This window comes from Hyla sarda, chromosome 5 (assembly GCF_029499605.1).
Source record: "Hyla sarda isolate aHylSar1 chromosome 5, aHylSar1.hap1, whole genome shotgun sequence".
NCBI classification, from domain to species: Eukaryota; Metazoa; Chordata; class Amphibia; order Anura; family Hylidae; genus Hyla; species Hyla sarda.
This window is the reverse complement of record NC_079193.1, coordinates 213022949-213038601: the sequence shown is the minus strand read 5'-3', so window position 1 is coordinate 213038601 and position 15653 is coordinate 213022949. Positions and strand designations below refer to the sequence as shown.

The following is a 15653-nucleotide window of genomic DNA, read 5'->3' as shown; positions in this document are numbered from 1 at the left end:
TTATGACCATCTGTTGAATAAATATTATCCTCCGAGTTTCTGGACGCTGGACTCCTCTTTCTTCTGTGATATATAATCAATCATGTATATTCGAGTATGAGCCGACCTGAAAATAAGCCGAGGCCCATAATTCACCCCAAGAACCTGGGAAAAACGTATTGACTCGAGTATAAGCTTAGGGTGGGAAATACATCATCCTCCCCCCTCCCCTTTCATCATCCCGACTGTCATCATCAAGACATCCCTCAGTCATCATACAGACCCCCCCCTTCTCTTGTTGTCTACTCTCCTCCCCTGTTGTAACTCTGTCGGTCCTTCCCTGTTGCCTAGCAGCCATACATCGTCACCCATCTACTCTGCAGGGACCGTCCGACTTCCAGTGGTGAGGGTAACCGGGCCATCCATCTTGACTGGGAGGCACTCTTCTCCACTCCGGGCCGGCCCCAGACTAGTGACGCTGCATTGACGATGACGCGCAGGGAAGTTCATGCACAGCAAACGTCCGTGACGTCAGGGGCCCTGCGCAGCGGCCTCAATGCAGTGTCACTAGTCTGGGGCCATCCTGGAGCAGAGAAGAGCGCTCGGAAAAGTAAAAAAAAAAAGTTATATGGGTGAAAACATGGTAATGAACAAAGTTTTTATTTTATTTTTTTATTATTTTTGTTTTCAAGTTTTCAAATTTTTTTTAACCATAAAACGAAACAAAAAATATATACAAGTTTCGTATCATTGGAATTGTACTGATCCAAACAATAAAGATAGCATGTCAGATTTACTGCATTTTGAACTCCGAAAAAATTATTGCCCTACAAAATTGTGCAATTCCATATTTTTTATTTTTATTTTGCCCTACATATTTTTTCTGGATTTGTAATACATTGTATGATAACAAAAAGTGTATTCCTGTAAAGTACAACTTGTCACGCAGAAAATAAGCCCTAATACAACTTTGTCAGTCGAAAAATAAAAAAGTTATGGGCCTTAGAAGGTAAGGAGGAAAAAAAAACTTGAAAAAAAAATTTGCTGGCTCATTCACGAGTTAAACTGGCCTCAGCTAGGTTTATTTTTTTCAGCCACAAAGGTAAACGTAGGCAGTCATATGCACATTAGGATAGGGTCACACATATCGTATTTTGCATTCCTTTCCTATGCCAACATCCAGCTTCTGTATTTGGGCTTAAGACCCAACCTTAAAGGGAAACCTCTACTGGCCAGCTGTCGGAAGTAAATGTTCTCAACGCTGTTTTCGCGCCGCGGGGTCGACCACGCCCCTAGAAACATCATGGCCCCTCCCATAGACTTGCATTGAGGGGGCGTGATGGCCGTTCCATCCCCTTCCATAGACTTGCACTGAGGGGGCATGGCTGTGATGTCAATAGGGGCGTGGTTGACCCCCCACAGCGTGAAAACAGCGTTCGGAACATTTACTTCTGAACGCTGGCCAATAGAGTACCCCTTTAACAGTGGCATATCTGTGACAGATATTTCTGTACAGACATTCCACCGACAGCGGAGCACCAGCAGAACTGGCGCTAGGACTGCTCAGAAATGTGCTTTATCATAGATGGCAACGCGTTGCTGTGCAAACACCGCAGAAAGAATAGACCTGTTTATTCTTTCTGTAGACTCTGGAATCAGGATATCCATGGCAGAAACCTCTGCAGTGGAAATTCTGCCATGTGCACAGTGTAACAGAATTCCATTGAAACCAGTGTGACCTTGCAGCTGTGGAATTCCGCACAGAAATTCCATCATGTAAACATAGCCTGAGAATTATCTTCAGAAGTATTGTCAGACTGAATAGGAGATCAGGTTTTTAATATAGCAAAAGAAAGAAACCTTTGGGTTAAATATTGGTAATGGCATGAGACTGCTTCTACTACTAAGCCTGTGAAGTAATAAAAAAAAAAAAAAACACCTTTAAAATATTAAAATATTTTTATTACAAAATACTCCCCCCTAGCTCTTCTATAACCATTTTATTTGGAAAAAAAAAAACTGGTCATCGCTGTAATCCTCCATATTCACATATCAGACGAGAAGAAAAGAAAAACACAAAAAATGGGTTAGTACATTTTGGGCGCTCTCCACCCTATAAACTGGTGTCTGTTTACATATTTAACATGCCTATTTTAAACATAAATGTGTGCTAAAAATGCACAATGTGAACAGAGCCTGACTTATCACAGTCTAACCTGTCTGTCTTCTTCCTGTGTAGTTCTACCTCTAGTGACATCATCACTAGAGGCAGGGCTACACAAGAACAGGCCAGAGCAGGAACAAGGGGGGGATGTCTCTGCTCACTGTATACCCCCTAACTAGGCTGCTCAGCAACGTCAGTTAACTTTTTTTCTTCTTCCATTTTGTACTTCTGTTCATTTTGTTTGTATTGAGAAGAAATGGTGAATTCCTAAAGTAACCTTTCATTTTAATTTTTTTTCTATGTTCAGGGAAAAAAGAGCATCCACTTGTTACCATGTATGGTGTCTTCTGAGCCTGCTAAACAATCAAAAAAAGACAGTAATTCAAAATATCAAACTATTGAAGTTATCTACCAAGATAACATCACTAAAATAGTACTAAGACGGCCTGAGAAAAAGAATGCTTTTAGTATACAGGTAAAATTTTACTTTGCCAATTATTCATATTAATAATAATCATATCTTCCGTATTGTATAACATAATATATAGTTTGATGTTAATACTGCATGCATATGGTTATGTACACATAATTCTTTTATTTTTAGGATTTTTATTGACTTCCAAGAAACTGGCAGTTTTTATACTGTAATGCACCTTTACCTTTTCAGTGGCACCATTTATAGCAGTATCCATAATAGACTTTTCGTATATGTGGGTATTCCTAATAAGACCATAGAAAGTTCTTTAGCAAATAGAAAAGAAATTATGGCTTTGCCAACAGTAAGAGCAGAAAGGTGAATTTCAATAACTTTCTTATTGCAGATGTACAAAGAAGTTTCTTCTGCACTACATGAAGCTGGACAGGATGATTCTGTATTAACTGTGGTGACAGGTATTGCTCCTTATTATTTTAATATATTTGATCAAAATGGTATTCATTGACAGACAAAAATTTACCTCAAGTGCTAGAGACAAAACACATGAAGGCCTTTCTATAGAGTTTTATAGGGGAAAATCTGCCAGGTTCCCTTTAAGTAATAACATATACTAGGAATGTCTTATTTACTTGCTATAGTCCATGTAATTCTTGCACGCTGTAAGACCCACGAGAACATTGTACAAGGAGCATGAGCCTATAAAGGGAAACTGACAGGCTGTTCACCCACACCAAACCCAAATGCTGAGTTATAGTGCGAGTGCACAGCATTTAAACAAGGGGTCACTTACTTTAATTGGTCCTGTAGTGGCAAAGTTCTTCCTGTTTAATCCCATATTGCTATAGCGCTTCCCTGTGCATTGGAGTCAAGGAGCCGGCTCACTGTGCTTCCCTGACTCCTCAATATATCTCGCTATGCCCGCTCCTTTAAGGAATAGGGTAATTTCTTTACTCTCATGTAACTCATACCAAAGCGCAGGCACTGCTGCCACTCACATGTCCTAGTGATGTGAGAGTAAAGAAATTACTATATTCATTACAGGGGATCATAGCGAGGCATATTGAGGAGACCGGAAAGCACTGCGAGCTGGCTCCCCACCTCCATTCGCAGAAAAGTGCTATAGTAATAGTGGCCAGAACTTTGTCACTAGAGGACCAATTAAAGTAAGTGACCCCTCATTTTAATGTTCACCTGCGCTATAACTGAGTATATTGGGTTTAGGTTGGGTGAATAGCCTGTCAGTTTTCTTTTTAAGGAGGGTTAAAGAGTACCGGTCACCAAATAAACTGTTGTAAACTAACTCAGGCTATGTTTCCTAACTACACCTAACACCCCTCCCACCCTTAAAAAAAATTGAGAACTGTATCTTGCCATTCTTCTTGCTCACACAGTGCAATTTCCCAGCAGGAGAAAGTTGTGACATCACTGAAGCCTGCTGGGGGACTAATTCTACCCTCACATGGTTGCAGCGCTGTGATGAATAGAAGACCTCAGGCATGTTTCAGTCTGTGTTGCTATCAGTTAGGCTCTCCTGCAGGTTTCAGTCTGTGCAGCTTTCTGTGAGAATATGTGGAGCTTTCACTTTCTGTGCAGCTGTCAATCAAGCTCAGTGCAGAGAAACACTTCCTGAGTTTGGACTCCTGCCAGGCCGGGAGGAGACTTAACTCACTGCGTTAAATGTGGCACAGTACAGCGCCACCTAGTGGCTGTTTTTTTCTATTACATTTTAAACATATTTATGGGAAAGTGTCTAATTATGGGAAAGTGTCTAATTAAACAAGGGACACTATAGTAAAAGTTTTATTTGGTGACAGGTACCCTTTAGCACATCTGCATAAGCCTTTTCAGTTATTGCCTTTTTCTTAGGCTAGACTATCTGTGTACGATCAATGGGATCCAATCTATGAAAAGGAATCTATAAAATTAAGGGATAGACCCAGGTATTGCATATCCCCCTTTATTAATTATCCAGGTATTGCAATGTATAGAAGGCTTAGTTAAGGTGGCTACTGCATTTCAATACCATGCACTTGACTAAGATGAAGTAACAGACACACTTATACAGCAAGTCCCTATCCCTGAATAAACAATGTATGGGCTCCAACATCCTGATGATTGATGGGGTCTGACTCCTCCTTATGCATTGATGGCCTGTCCTAAGAATAAACCAACAACTGATGTTTTTAATAAAAACATATTTAGGGGTTGTCCCAGCCCTTTTTACTTGTGTAAGTGGACATAATATTTAATGAATCTGTGGAGCTGACTAGAAAGTTTAATGTTTTGATTGTAACAACATATATGTTCCAAATCCAAAGATGGTGTGTATGAAGAAATTGATCCAAACTCCTTCTTTTTTTTTGTACAGGACAAGGAGACTATTTTAGCAGTGGCAATGACTTAAATAATGCACTTCAACCTTTCACAGGAAGCCTTGATGAGAGGGTGAAAGGAACCACAGAGATCGTGAGGTATTTTACTTCCTAGACTATGGGGGAGATTTATCAAAACCTGTCCAGAGGAAAAGTTGGTCATGGCAACCAGATTAATGAATTTTTTTAAATGAAAGAAGCAATCTGGTTGTTATGGGCAACTGGTCGACCTTTTCTCTGGACAGGTCCCCCCCCCCCTCCCCCCCCCCATGACTCCGAAATGCCTGATAGAATAACTCATGATTTAGCATTTACGTGTGTATTGTTAAAAAATTATTTTGAGTCAAACGTGTTAACGTATATAATATATATGATTTTAAATAAAGCAAAATCCATTACTAAACATTATGGTATTCTTACTCTTTATAGGAAAATGGTGTGTTCAGTCATTGATTTTCCGAAACCTCTTGTAGCGATGGTAAATGGGCCTGCAATTGGGATTGCCACAACTATTCTTGGCATTTTTGACCTTATATATGCTTCTGATAAGGTAAGCTACTTGACTAACAAATTGTTGCAGTGTTCATTATAGCAATATACAATATACTATTTATAGTCCATTAAGATTTTACTACTTGTATATTGATACAACTATGATATCAGAACTTAAAGGGGTTCTCCGGTGCTTACACATCTTTTCCCCTATCCAAAGGATAGGGGATAAGATGCCTGATCGCGGGAGTCCCGCCGCTGGGGACCCCCAGGATCTTGCACGCAGCACCCTGTTTGTAATCAGTCCCCGGAGCTCCGGGTCTGATTACCGACGACCACAAGGCCGGCGGCATGTGACGTCACGCCTCCGCCCCCGTGTGACATCACGCTCCACCCCTCAATGCAAGTCTATGGGAGGGGACATGACAGCTATCATGCCCCCTCCCGTAGGCTTGCATTGAGGGGCGGAGCGTGACGTCACACGGGGACGGAGGCGTGATGTCACACGCCGCCGGCACGTTGGTCGTCTGTAATCAGACCCGGAGCGAACACGCTCCTGGGACTGATTACAAACGGGGTGCCGCGTGCAAGATCCCAGGGGTCCCCAGCGGCGGAACTCCCACGATCAGGCATCTTATCCCCTATCCTTTGGATAGGGAAAAAGATGTGTAAGCACCGGAGAACCCCTTTAACTGTAACTTGCCAAGCAACCAAAGTCTAATGGCAACTACTGTCACTTAGCACTCTCATTGTGGCTGCATTTTATTGCAAAATGAGCACCACCATAATCAAAACTGTTCCATTTCTCAAAAGTTTTTTTTTTCTTTTCTAAAATGTATAACATGTATATATGTTGACACAAGAAAATGCCTGCTCAGCCAAAGACTGGCTGAAGAAGGTCACTGATAAAGGTACTGTTTGATTAAAGAGGCATTTCCCTATAGTTGAGAGGATCAGGAAGTTGTCACTGTCAAAAGGGGACTGCACTGGTGGGGGATCCAGTAAGTAAGTAAGTAATGGCAAATAAAATAAAATAAATAATAAAAATGAAAATAAAAAAAACACTTTAACCCACTTTTATTAAATGCATAATTATGTTCTAAAATTCTAACCTCCACAGGCAAGGGAATAAGTGCCTGATCACAGGGGCCCAGTTGCTGGGACCCAAGTGTCCTGTTGAAATGAAGCTGCGAGTCATGCGTGGGGCTATCTCTGGCACTCCCATAGACAATAAATAGAGCAGCATTGTGCATCAGCATCCGGGTTCTTCCAGTGAGGTTTAGTGACTGGTGTGGCACATGTCATCTCTCCGATCGCCACACCCACTATGTGACTGTAGGGTGACAATTGTTTTCCATGGCAGTCGGAGACCTTCTGAAGGGGGAAAAAAAATTCTCTCTTTTTATACATTTTTCTGATATATGTTGTGACAAAAAAAAAAAAAAAAAAAAGAGATTTAAAAAAAAAAAGTCCAATCTAAACCAATATGTTAATGGTACTAATAAAAACTACAGATTACGGTGCCAAAACTTTTCCCCAAACAGCCCTATAGACAGAAGAATTAAAACAAATTATGGAGTATGGTGGAATTTTTTTTTCTTTTTAAATCCACTAGTTCCAGAAACTTATACTAATTTGTAAATTATGTCTATTTGAAAAATCTTAAAGGGATACTCCGGTAGAAATCAATTATTTTTAAATCAACTGGTGCTAGAAAGTTAAACAGATTTGTAAATTACTTCTATAAAAAAAAATCTAATCCTTCCAGTACTTATCAGCTACTGTATGCTCCAGAGGAAGTTGTGTAGTTCTTCTAGTCTGACCACAGTGCTCTCTGCTGACACCTGTCGGTGTCAGGATCTGTCCAGAGTAGGAGAAAATCTTCATAACAAACCTGTCTTGCTCTGGAAAGAGTTCTTAGAGAAGGAAAGAAAAGCACTTCATAGTGTAAAAACACCAAGGGTGGTAACCAGACAAGAAGACGTAAAGTCTCACCAGGAGGGTTGTGTACCAACATACACAACAATGGAGATTGTATAACAATGATGTAGTTCAGATCTGCAGCCTTCTTGCCCAGGATATAGGAAACATCAAAAGCATCACTTCAAGAGTTGTAAGCAGGAAAAACAAACGCTGCTGATCCAAACAGTCAGGGATGTGAACACAAAAGGAGTATTTATTCCAAAGACATGCATGTTTTTGGAATAAATACTGCTTTTATCTTCACATCCCTGACTGTTTGGTTCGGCGCCGTTTGTAATTCCTGCTTAAATCTCTTGAAGTGATGCTTTTGAGTTCTCTGGACAGTTCCTGACACAGGCAGAGGTGGCAGCAGAGAGCACTGTGGTCAGATTGGAAAGAACTTCACAACTTCCTCTGGAGCACACAGCAGCTGATAAGTACTGGAAGGATTAAGATTTTTTAATAGAAATAATTTACAAATCTGTTTAACTTTCTAGCACCAGTTTATTTGAAAAATAAATTGTTTTCCACCGGAGTACCCCTTTAAAGCCTTCTAGTACTTTGCAGCTTTCTCTGTAATATACAATAAGTGATAAGTTATTTCCAGTCTGACCACAGTGCTCTCTGCTGCCACCTCTTTCCGTGCTAGGAACTGTCCAGAGCAGGAGCAAATCCCTGTGGCAAACCTCTCCTGCTTTGGACTGTTCCTGACAGGAACAGAGGTGAAAATAGAGAGCACTGTGGTCAGACTGGAAAGATCTACACAACTTTCTCTGTAGTATACAGCAGCTAAGAAGTACTAGAGGGCTAAAGATTTCTAAATAGAAGTACCGTATTTATCGATGTATAACACGCACTGGTACTTAACATGCACCTCTAATGTTAAGGAAATTTGAGTAATAAAAATGAATTTAAAATAAATGACTTGGAAGCTCTGAACTTAATGCCACATCATCCCCCCCCCCCCCCCCCGTGCCAGATCATTTCACCCCCTCTGATTCCCCCCCAGTGCCACATAATTTCACTCCCCCCTCTGATTTCTCTCCCCCCTCCCCCGTGCCACATCATTTCACCCCGCCTGAGCCACATACCACCCCCCCCTTGCCAGATCATTTCACCCTGCCCTTCTGATTCACCACTCCCCCCCCCCCCCCCCCCCGTGCCACATCATTTAACCCCTCCTGTTTCGCCCCCCTCACATAATTTCACCCCCCCCCTACCGTACCACATTATTATAAACCCCCACCCTTCACTCTGTACCCCTTTAAGGGGTTGATGTCAAATTTTGTACATAATTACCTTTCCTGTCCCCCAAAAAATGTCAAGATGCTATGTTTGAATACCAGTCAATTACTATGTGTGTCACATAACACATCTGCTAATCCTATTTCTCTAATGCAGGCCACTTTTAATACACCTTTTAGCAATTTGGGACAACATCCAGAGGGCTGTTCGTCTTATACATTCCCCAGGATTATGGGTTTGGCAAAGGTAAGTCACAATTTTCGGTAGAAGTCTCCAATTTGTACCGTAAGTTTAATTAAAACAGATTTATTGTATTTTCTTCTTTACTTTCTTATGAATCCCAAATAGATTCAAAAGTCTAAGCCAAATTATTTCATAAAACCTCTGTATGCAACATCTCGGAGAACTGCTTCTCTGTTGAAAAAAAAAATTAGATTAAAAATTGCAAAGGTGTTGTGTGTGTCTGTGTGTGTGTGTGTGTGTGTGTGGCGTCTAGTTCCCCTCTCATGTTGTTTCTCAAATCTACGGAGCGTTGCGAGCGGAGGCGGAGACGGGTCTTAAGCCCCCTTACATCCATAAGTGGGAAGCAGAGTTCTTTATACTGACACACAAGACTTCTCTTTCCTCTCATTCACAGGAGCGTAATTTCGAAATACTTTCCAGGTGGTACAGGTGTCCGGATAGGCTTCATGCCATGTTCCCGACGGTGTCAAACACTTGCTGGCGCTGTAATAATGCTGTGGGGTCTTACCTCCACATCTGGTGGGACTGTCCCCGTATTCAGCCGTTCTGGACATCTGTATTCACCTTGTTGATTTGCTCTAACTCCGTTGCACCCTCCCCTCCTATCACTCTATTCCTCCTCCATTCCATGAGCTAGCAGGGGATTGTTATGGCACTTTTTGAGTGCCGCCCATACAGTGATTCCCCGACATTGGAAGTCCCCCCACTCCCCCGTCAAGGTTGGAGTTTGTGCAGACGTTGAACAAGTTCCGTAGGATGAAGGAGCTTGTAGCGTATGATCAGGGTAGACACACACAGTTTTTTGCTGTCTGGCACCCCTGGAATTCATTTAGGGAGTCCTTTTGCTTTCACAGCCTGTTTGTCACAGGCCCCCGGGTTGCCTGCCTGGGTGCCCCTCACTCATCACTCACGCCAATCTCCCTTCCCTTTTTCTCTCCCCCCCCCATTCCTATTTTTGTAGTGTCCTGTCTTTCATCCCCTTTGTTCGTCCTTGGTCTAGCCTTATCTCTGTCTACCTCCCCCCCGTACCTTCCTCTCTCCCTTTTCGTCTTGCCTGTCACTCTAACCTTTTCCTTTCCCACTCTCTCTCCTTTCTTCTTCTCCTGGTTCTTGCCTTTGACATTCTGTTTTCATTGCTGAACAATGGGTAATGTTCTATATTTAATGGATGTTTTATTGCTTATGATTACCACTATGTCCTCCTGATTGGTTTTATGGATTTACATGATTCCTGTTCTTCTGATTCATATACTGTTTTTGTTTTTTCCCTTTGGGAACTTAAAAATTTAATAAACACAGATTTGCCTTAAAAATTGCAAAGGTGATTTTATAATATAATCGTCTCCCAACAAAAAAATTATCAAAAGAAGGTTTAATATTGAAAACAAAACTTTATTTAAACAATAAATAATTTTTTGATGACATATTCCCTTCAAGAAGGTAGCAGGCAGATGGTGGTGAGTGACTGTTTGTTTGTTTCTTTGTATGCCTTTATAAAGGTCAGGGCCTTTTTTTCTGATACAGAGCTCAAAGTCCCCTGGCTGTAAACGTTTACCCTATGCACTCAATCATAAGATACTGTAGTATGCTGTAAGTCCCTAAGCTCCCTCTAGTGGTGGCTGCAGATTTAGACCTCTGTATAAGAAAAATACAGCGCTGACCAATATAAATATGTTATCAGATTATTCAGAGAGAGAATAGTGAATCTAAAAATATGATGATACAGTTATGAAAATTGAACTTATCTATCTAGCTGTGATATCCATTTAACCCTTTGACAACAGGTGACATACATAAGTGAATTAATGGACTATGCTGTGACCTCAGGATCCTCAGGCAGACTGTACTAGCAGAGCGCCACTCTACTGATCAAAAAATGGAAAAGAAAACTATAAAAAAAAATCATACATATTCTAAAATGGTACCAATAAAAACTAAATGTTTTCCCTAAAAAAAAAAAGTTTTCATATTTTTGGAAATATTTAAAAGAATTTTACTTGTCCCAAAATATGAAAAATTTCATAATAACTTGTCATATCTCCCACTGTTGACCAGCAGAGGGAGCTAACATGAGGAATCTGGTGAAAGCAAGCAACTTGTCTGGCTGCTGCAAATTAGACCTCACCTGTCTACCTTCTTCCTCTGTCTGTGTGCAAAAGGAGAGGGGGTTTTGTAGTTTTTTCAATTCCACTGTCACCTTTTTGTTGGTGTCTGAAGAGAGGTAAAGAACAGACTAGATGTCTCTTGATAGGTCACTGCTCCTGAAGTGACCCACCACAAAGAGGCTACAGTAATGGCAGCCCCCAGTACACATATTATTAATAAATAACATTAAAACTACATTGTCCTAAAACTAAATACATAAATGAAATGCTTTATCTTGATAGAAGAATTTTATTTATTATAAAATAAAATGGTGACACGTTCCCTTTGAGGTCATACAAAGTAATTCCTGGAACCAATTACGGTAATATTTTTAACTTGAGGGCCAACTGTAATGTTATATTTTCCTGACGGTTCAAAGAGTAAATTTATAATGCAAAAAATGTATTACAAAATAATTTATCAAACAACTTGTTAGGGCCCCAAAGGCATATCAGGGAAATCTGTTAAAATATAATGTTTATGATCCTGCACCAAGAACAGTGTAAACTGAAAAATACCAAATACCAGAATTGATGATTTTTGGTCACACAATATTTCAGAAAAAAGTCAAAATGTCCATCCAAACAAAAATGGTAAAGACAAAAACTACAGATCATGGCACAAAAAGTAGCCTTGATAAAGTTCTATAAGCAAAAAATGTAGGTTCCAGGGGTCAGAATAGGGTGATTTTTAAGCATACTTATTTTGTTTAAAATGTTTTGACTTTTTTTAAAATAGCAAGGTAACACAAAACCTATGTAACTAGATGATAGATGTATAAATAAGTATGCCAAGCCTCCACTATACTCTGTATATGTTTTCCATGTACTTTATACTCACGTTTTTTTTACATGTATACTGTTGTTTCATGTACTGTTTTTATTTTACTAATCATGTTGAGGTTAAAGTGGGACTGATGGAATACATTATTTTTTTTTTAAATCAACTGGTGCCAGAAAGTTAAACAGATTTGTAAATGACTTCTATTAAAAAATCTTTACCCTTCCAGTACTTTTTAGCAGCTGTATGCTACAGAGGAAATTCTTTTATTTTTGAATTTCTTTTTTGTCTTGTCCACAGTGCTCTCTGCTGACACATCTGTCAGTGTCAGGAACTGTCCGGAGCAGCATAGGTTTGCAATGGGTATTTTCTCCTGCTCTGGACAGTTCCTGATACAGACATCAGGTCTCAGCAGAGAGCACTGTGGACAAGACAAAAAAGAAATTCAAAAAGAAAAGAATTTCCTCTGTAGCATACAGCTGCTAAAAAGTACTTTAAAGATTTTTTAATAGAAGTCATTTACAAATCTGTTTAACTTTCTGGAACCAGTTGATTTAAAAATCAATGGCTTTGTGTGTATTTTTTTAACCAGGCAACAGAGGTTCTGCTTTTCAATAAAACATTGACTGCTCGGGAAGCTTGTAATGTGGGCCTGGTCACTGAAGTCTTTCCTGATGCCACTTTCCAGCAAGAAGCCTGGTCTAGATTAAGAGATTATGCTACTTTACCAAAAAATGTAAGTAGATATCTTTTCATAATAACAATTGCATACACTGATATGCTGGTGTTAACAATCCAATTGGTAAAGATTTAGTAAATCCGTTATTACAATCAGTGGCATATCTACCTTAGAGACAAAGATGATGTCCATTGTAGGGGCCACTGTGGGAGACCATTCTGAATGCCTACCTGCAGTCACTACTAGGGGAATTGGCACGTCCAGTCTACTCTGACAGATGTTCTGCTGACACATGAAGAGTGAGCTGTGCCCAGAGGGATGTCAGTTAAGGCAGAGTGGTTACACTATAAAAAGTTACCACTGCAGTCCTGCCCAGATTACTCTAGGTAAGTAGGCACCATCTGGCAGTTTTATTAAAAAAAAAAAAAAAAAAAAAAAAACATTCTCCCTTCTATTAAAATGAGAAATTTGAACAGGGACATTTCTATAAAAGTATTTGCAAGCACTTCAACAACATGCTTGTAGTTTTAACCATTTTGCTGCCTGGGCTTGTGGGACATTTTGCAACATTTCGTAGCAAAGACAATTTTACAAAAACGAAACAAAATTGTACAAAAACAAGCCTGAACCATAGCCCCTGGAAACAGAATTGGACATTGACAGCTGCATGTATATGCATTGTCACTTTAAATGGCCCTTCAAAGGGCTCTATTTTAGGCTGGATTATGACTATAGTCATGACCCTGGTCAGTCTAAACCTTAAGACAAACTTTAGATTATATCTCTAGCTGGTGTTCAGCCTTAGATATAGATAACAGTAGCCAGGACATATTGCACGTCCTCAATTACTGAAGTGCCTCCATACCATGGCATATCCCATACGTCCTTTGCGGTTAATCTCTGCTGACAGGTTTCTTTCAATAATGGCAGTGCCACATGCAGTTTTCTCCTCTAATGGTTACTGCATTTACTGATCAACTCAGGAAACAGATCTTTTTCCACATCTACCATGAAATGAAATTAATAAGAACTGTGGAACCTGTCAGTTATATTTGGGCCCTTAGTACCTTCTTGGACTCTGAATGGTGTTTGGCTGATGTTTATAAGTTTATGCAAGCCCAAGTCTATGCCCTGATTCTATGGAAAAAAAAACTTTGCTCACTTTGTATGCTAATGTCCAGTTTCCAGTAACAGAGGAGGGCACACGGCTGTTACCAGTAATAATGGCTGGGTCCTCCTCACTCTCAGACTGGCTTGATTGACTTCCCTGAGTATAGGAAACATCATTGAAAGCTTAGCACTCGAGTTGGTCTTGGCGGTAGGAAGTCATTGTCAGTCTGACTGAAAGCAGCTGCAACACCTCCATAACTATATACCATTCATTAGTATACAGTGAGAGCATTAAGCATTAGTTGTTTTGATGCTTGCACTGTATGTTTTGATGAAAATTTGGGCATCACCTTGTGCTTGTATAAACTTTACCCATACACACTTCTGAGCCTCTATAGATGTGGGGGCCCAAATACAGCTGACAGGGTCCCTGGTCCCTTTATATAAATAAAAAAAATGGACCTTAACTTTAATAATTCTGTGTTAGATCAATGACATTAAAGGAGTACTCCAGAATAGAAAAATGCATGATCGTGGGTGGTCCGACCACTGGGACCTCTTGTGATCTCCCGCACTGCGGCTCTCCTCCTAAATGGAGCATGTTAACCACTAAGTGTACAGGACAGCAGGCTGTAGTGGACTGGTGGGAGTTGTAGTAGCCAGCGGACAGCAGGCATTGGTGGTAGTACTTTCTGATTAGTGGCATCTGACACGAGGTTTAAGTTCTTCACTGATCCATGCCTGATTTTATTTTCATATTTGTTAGTTTTTCCACATTGCTGATAGACAATGTTCGCTTTGGTATAATGCCACTCTGAACACTCTTTCTGATGCTACACTGGCGACAGAACACCCATGGCAAACTGGGCAAGTTCTGGCCAATGGTATAATCTTATGACCAAAATGTACAAGGGGTTTTGGTTCATGGAGAGACATTTACTATTGCGTTCATGCTGTTTTTGTGGTGGCAATAAGGCGCATCTTTGGGTGCAGTATGTTAATGCACCTTTTTGTTGCGCTTTTTTCATATATGCCCTTTTTTTAAAACAATGAAATCCAGCTGTGGGCACTTTCCAAAGCAGCGGACGATATTTGTTATTTGCGCCTTTTGGTAAAAGGGCGTATAAAAAGGTGCATCAACCTTAAACAAGCCACAAATTCATTCCATGTCAAGGCAACCTTTTCATTGTGGCTGGAGAAAGCACAAGCTGACGTAAAATTCAAAAGGTTCCATATTTATTAAGACTGCGCACCTTTATAGTAAATTTGGCGCAAAATTAGCCAAAAAACAAACAAACAAATAATTCTGTCAGGGAAAACTGCATCCTACAGCCAACATTGATAAATGTTCCCCATGGTGTTTGTCAAAGAAAGGACACAGCTTAGGTATGAATTAGCCTGGTGGTTCACATCCCTGTAATGACAATTGATGTCAGGGTGGAGTACTAAATGCAAAAACGTTGTCATTGTGTACTCCTTGTAGATGCTGCTGCTCCTGCCTCTTGCAGGGATAGTGCTGGTAAAGGGGGTGGAGCGTTGATTTAGCGGAGAGGGGACCCCCGTTTGGTGCTGAAAAGCCTTAGCAAGCTGGCTGCTTAGCTGCTCCTTTAAAAAATCTAATTTATCCTTATTCTCAGAAGGCTTGAAAAATTACCCTATTTTGGCTTTCTACCGAGAGTTAAAGAGTGTGGACATTCAACTTTTTCTCTTTTCTATATGTGCGCAATATGCCTGTCACTGCACAAATAAGATAGCATATAGCTTTTCATTCTTGCCAGCTTTTTCAAGGGGCCAGCTTGTTCAGTCTCAGTCCCATACTGCCAAGGTTGATGGTCATGGTCCTTGTCATCATCACCACTGTCCCCTTGAGTAGGTTACTCATCCCCTATAGCTCTGAGGCCTTGTTTACACCTCAGAATTTCCGTGCTGGAATCCGGCACAGAGATTTCGGAGCAGCAGTGTCCCGTTGAATGCAACAGGATTCTGCTGCGCTGTGCATATGGCGGAATTTCCGTGCCAGATGTTTCCGACACAGATATTCCATTT

At 40.5% G+C, this 15653-nt stretch overlaps 1 protein-coding gene across 1 annotated transcript in view; it reads left to right on the top strand.

The window, feature by feature from the left end:
• Positions 1-15653, top strand: part of LOC130272641 (enoyl-CoA delta isomerase 2-like) — a 31936-nt gene that overhangs the window by 3755 nt on the left and 12528 nt on the right. The window contains exons 3-8 of the mRNA XM_056518475.1: positions 2451-2618; positions 2965-3034; positions 4948-5050; positions 5381-5501; positions 8807-8896; positions 12411-12554. Coding sequence (XP_056374450.1) covers positions 2451-2618; positions 2965-3034; positions 4948-5050; positions 5381-5501; positions 8807-8896; positions 12411-12554 — 696 coding nt within the window. The remainder of the gene's footprint in view (positions 1-2450; positions 2619-2964; positions 3035-4947; positions 5051-5380; positions 5502-8806; positions 8897-12410; positions 12555-15653) is intronic.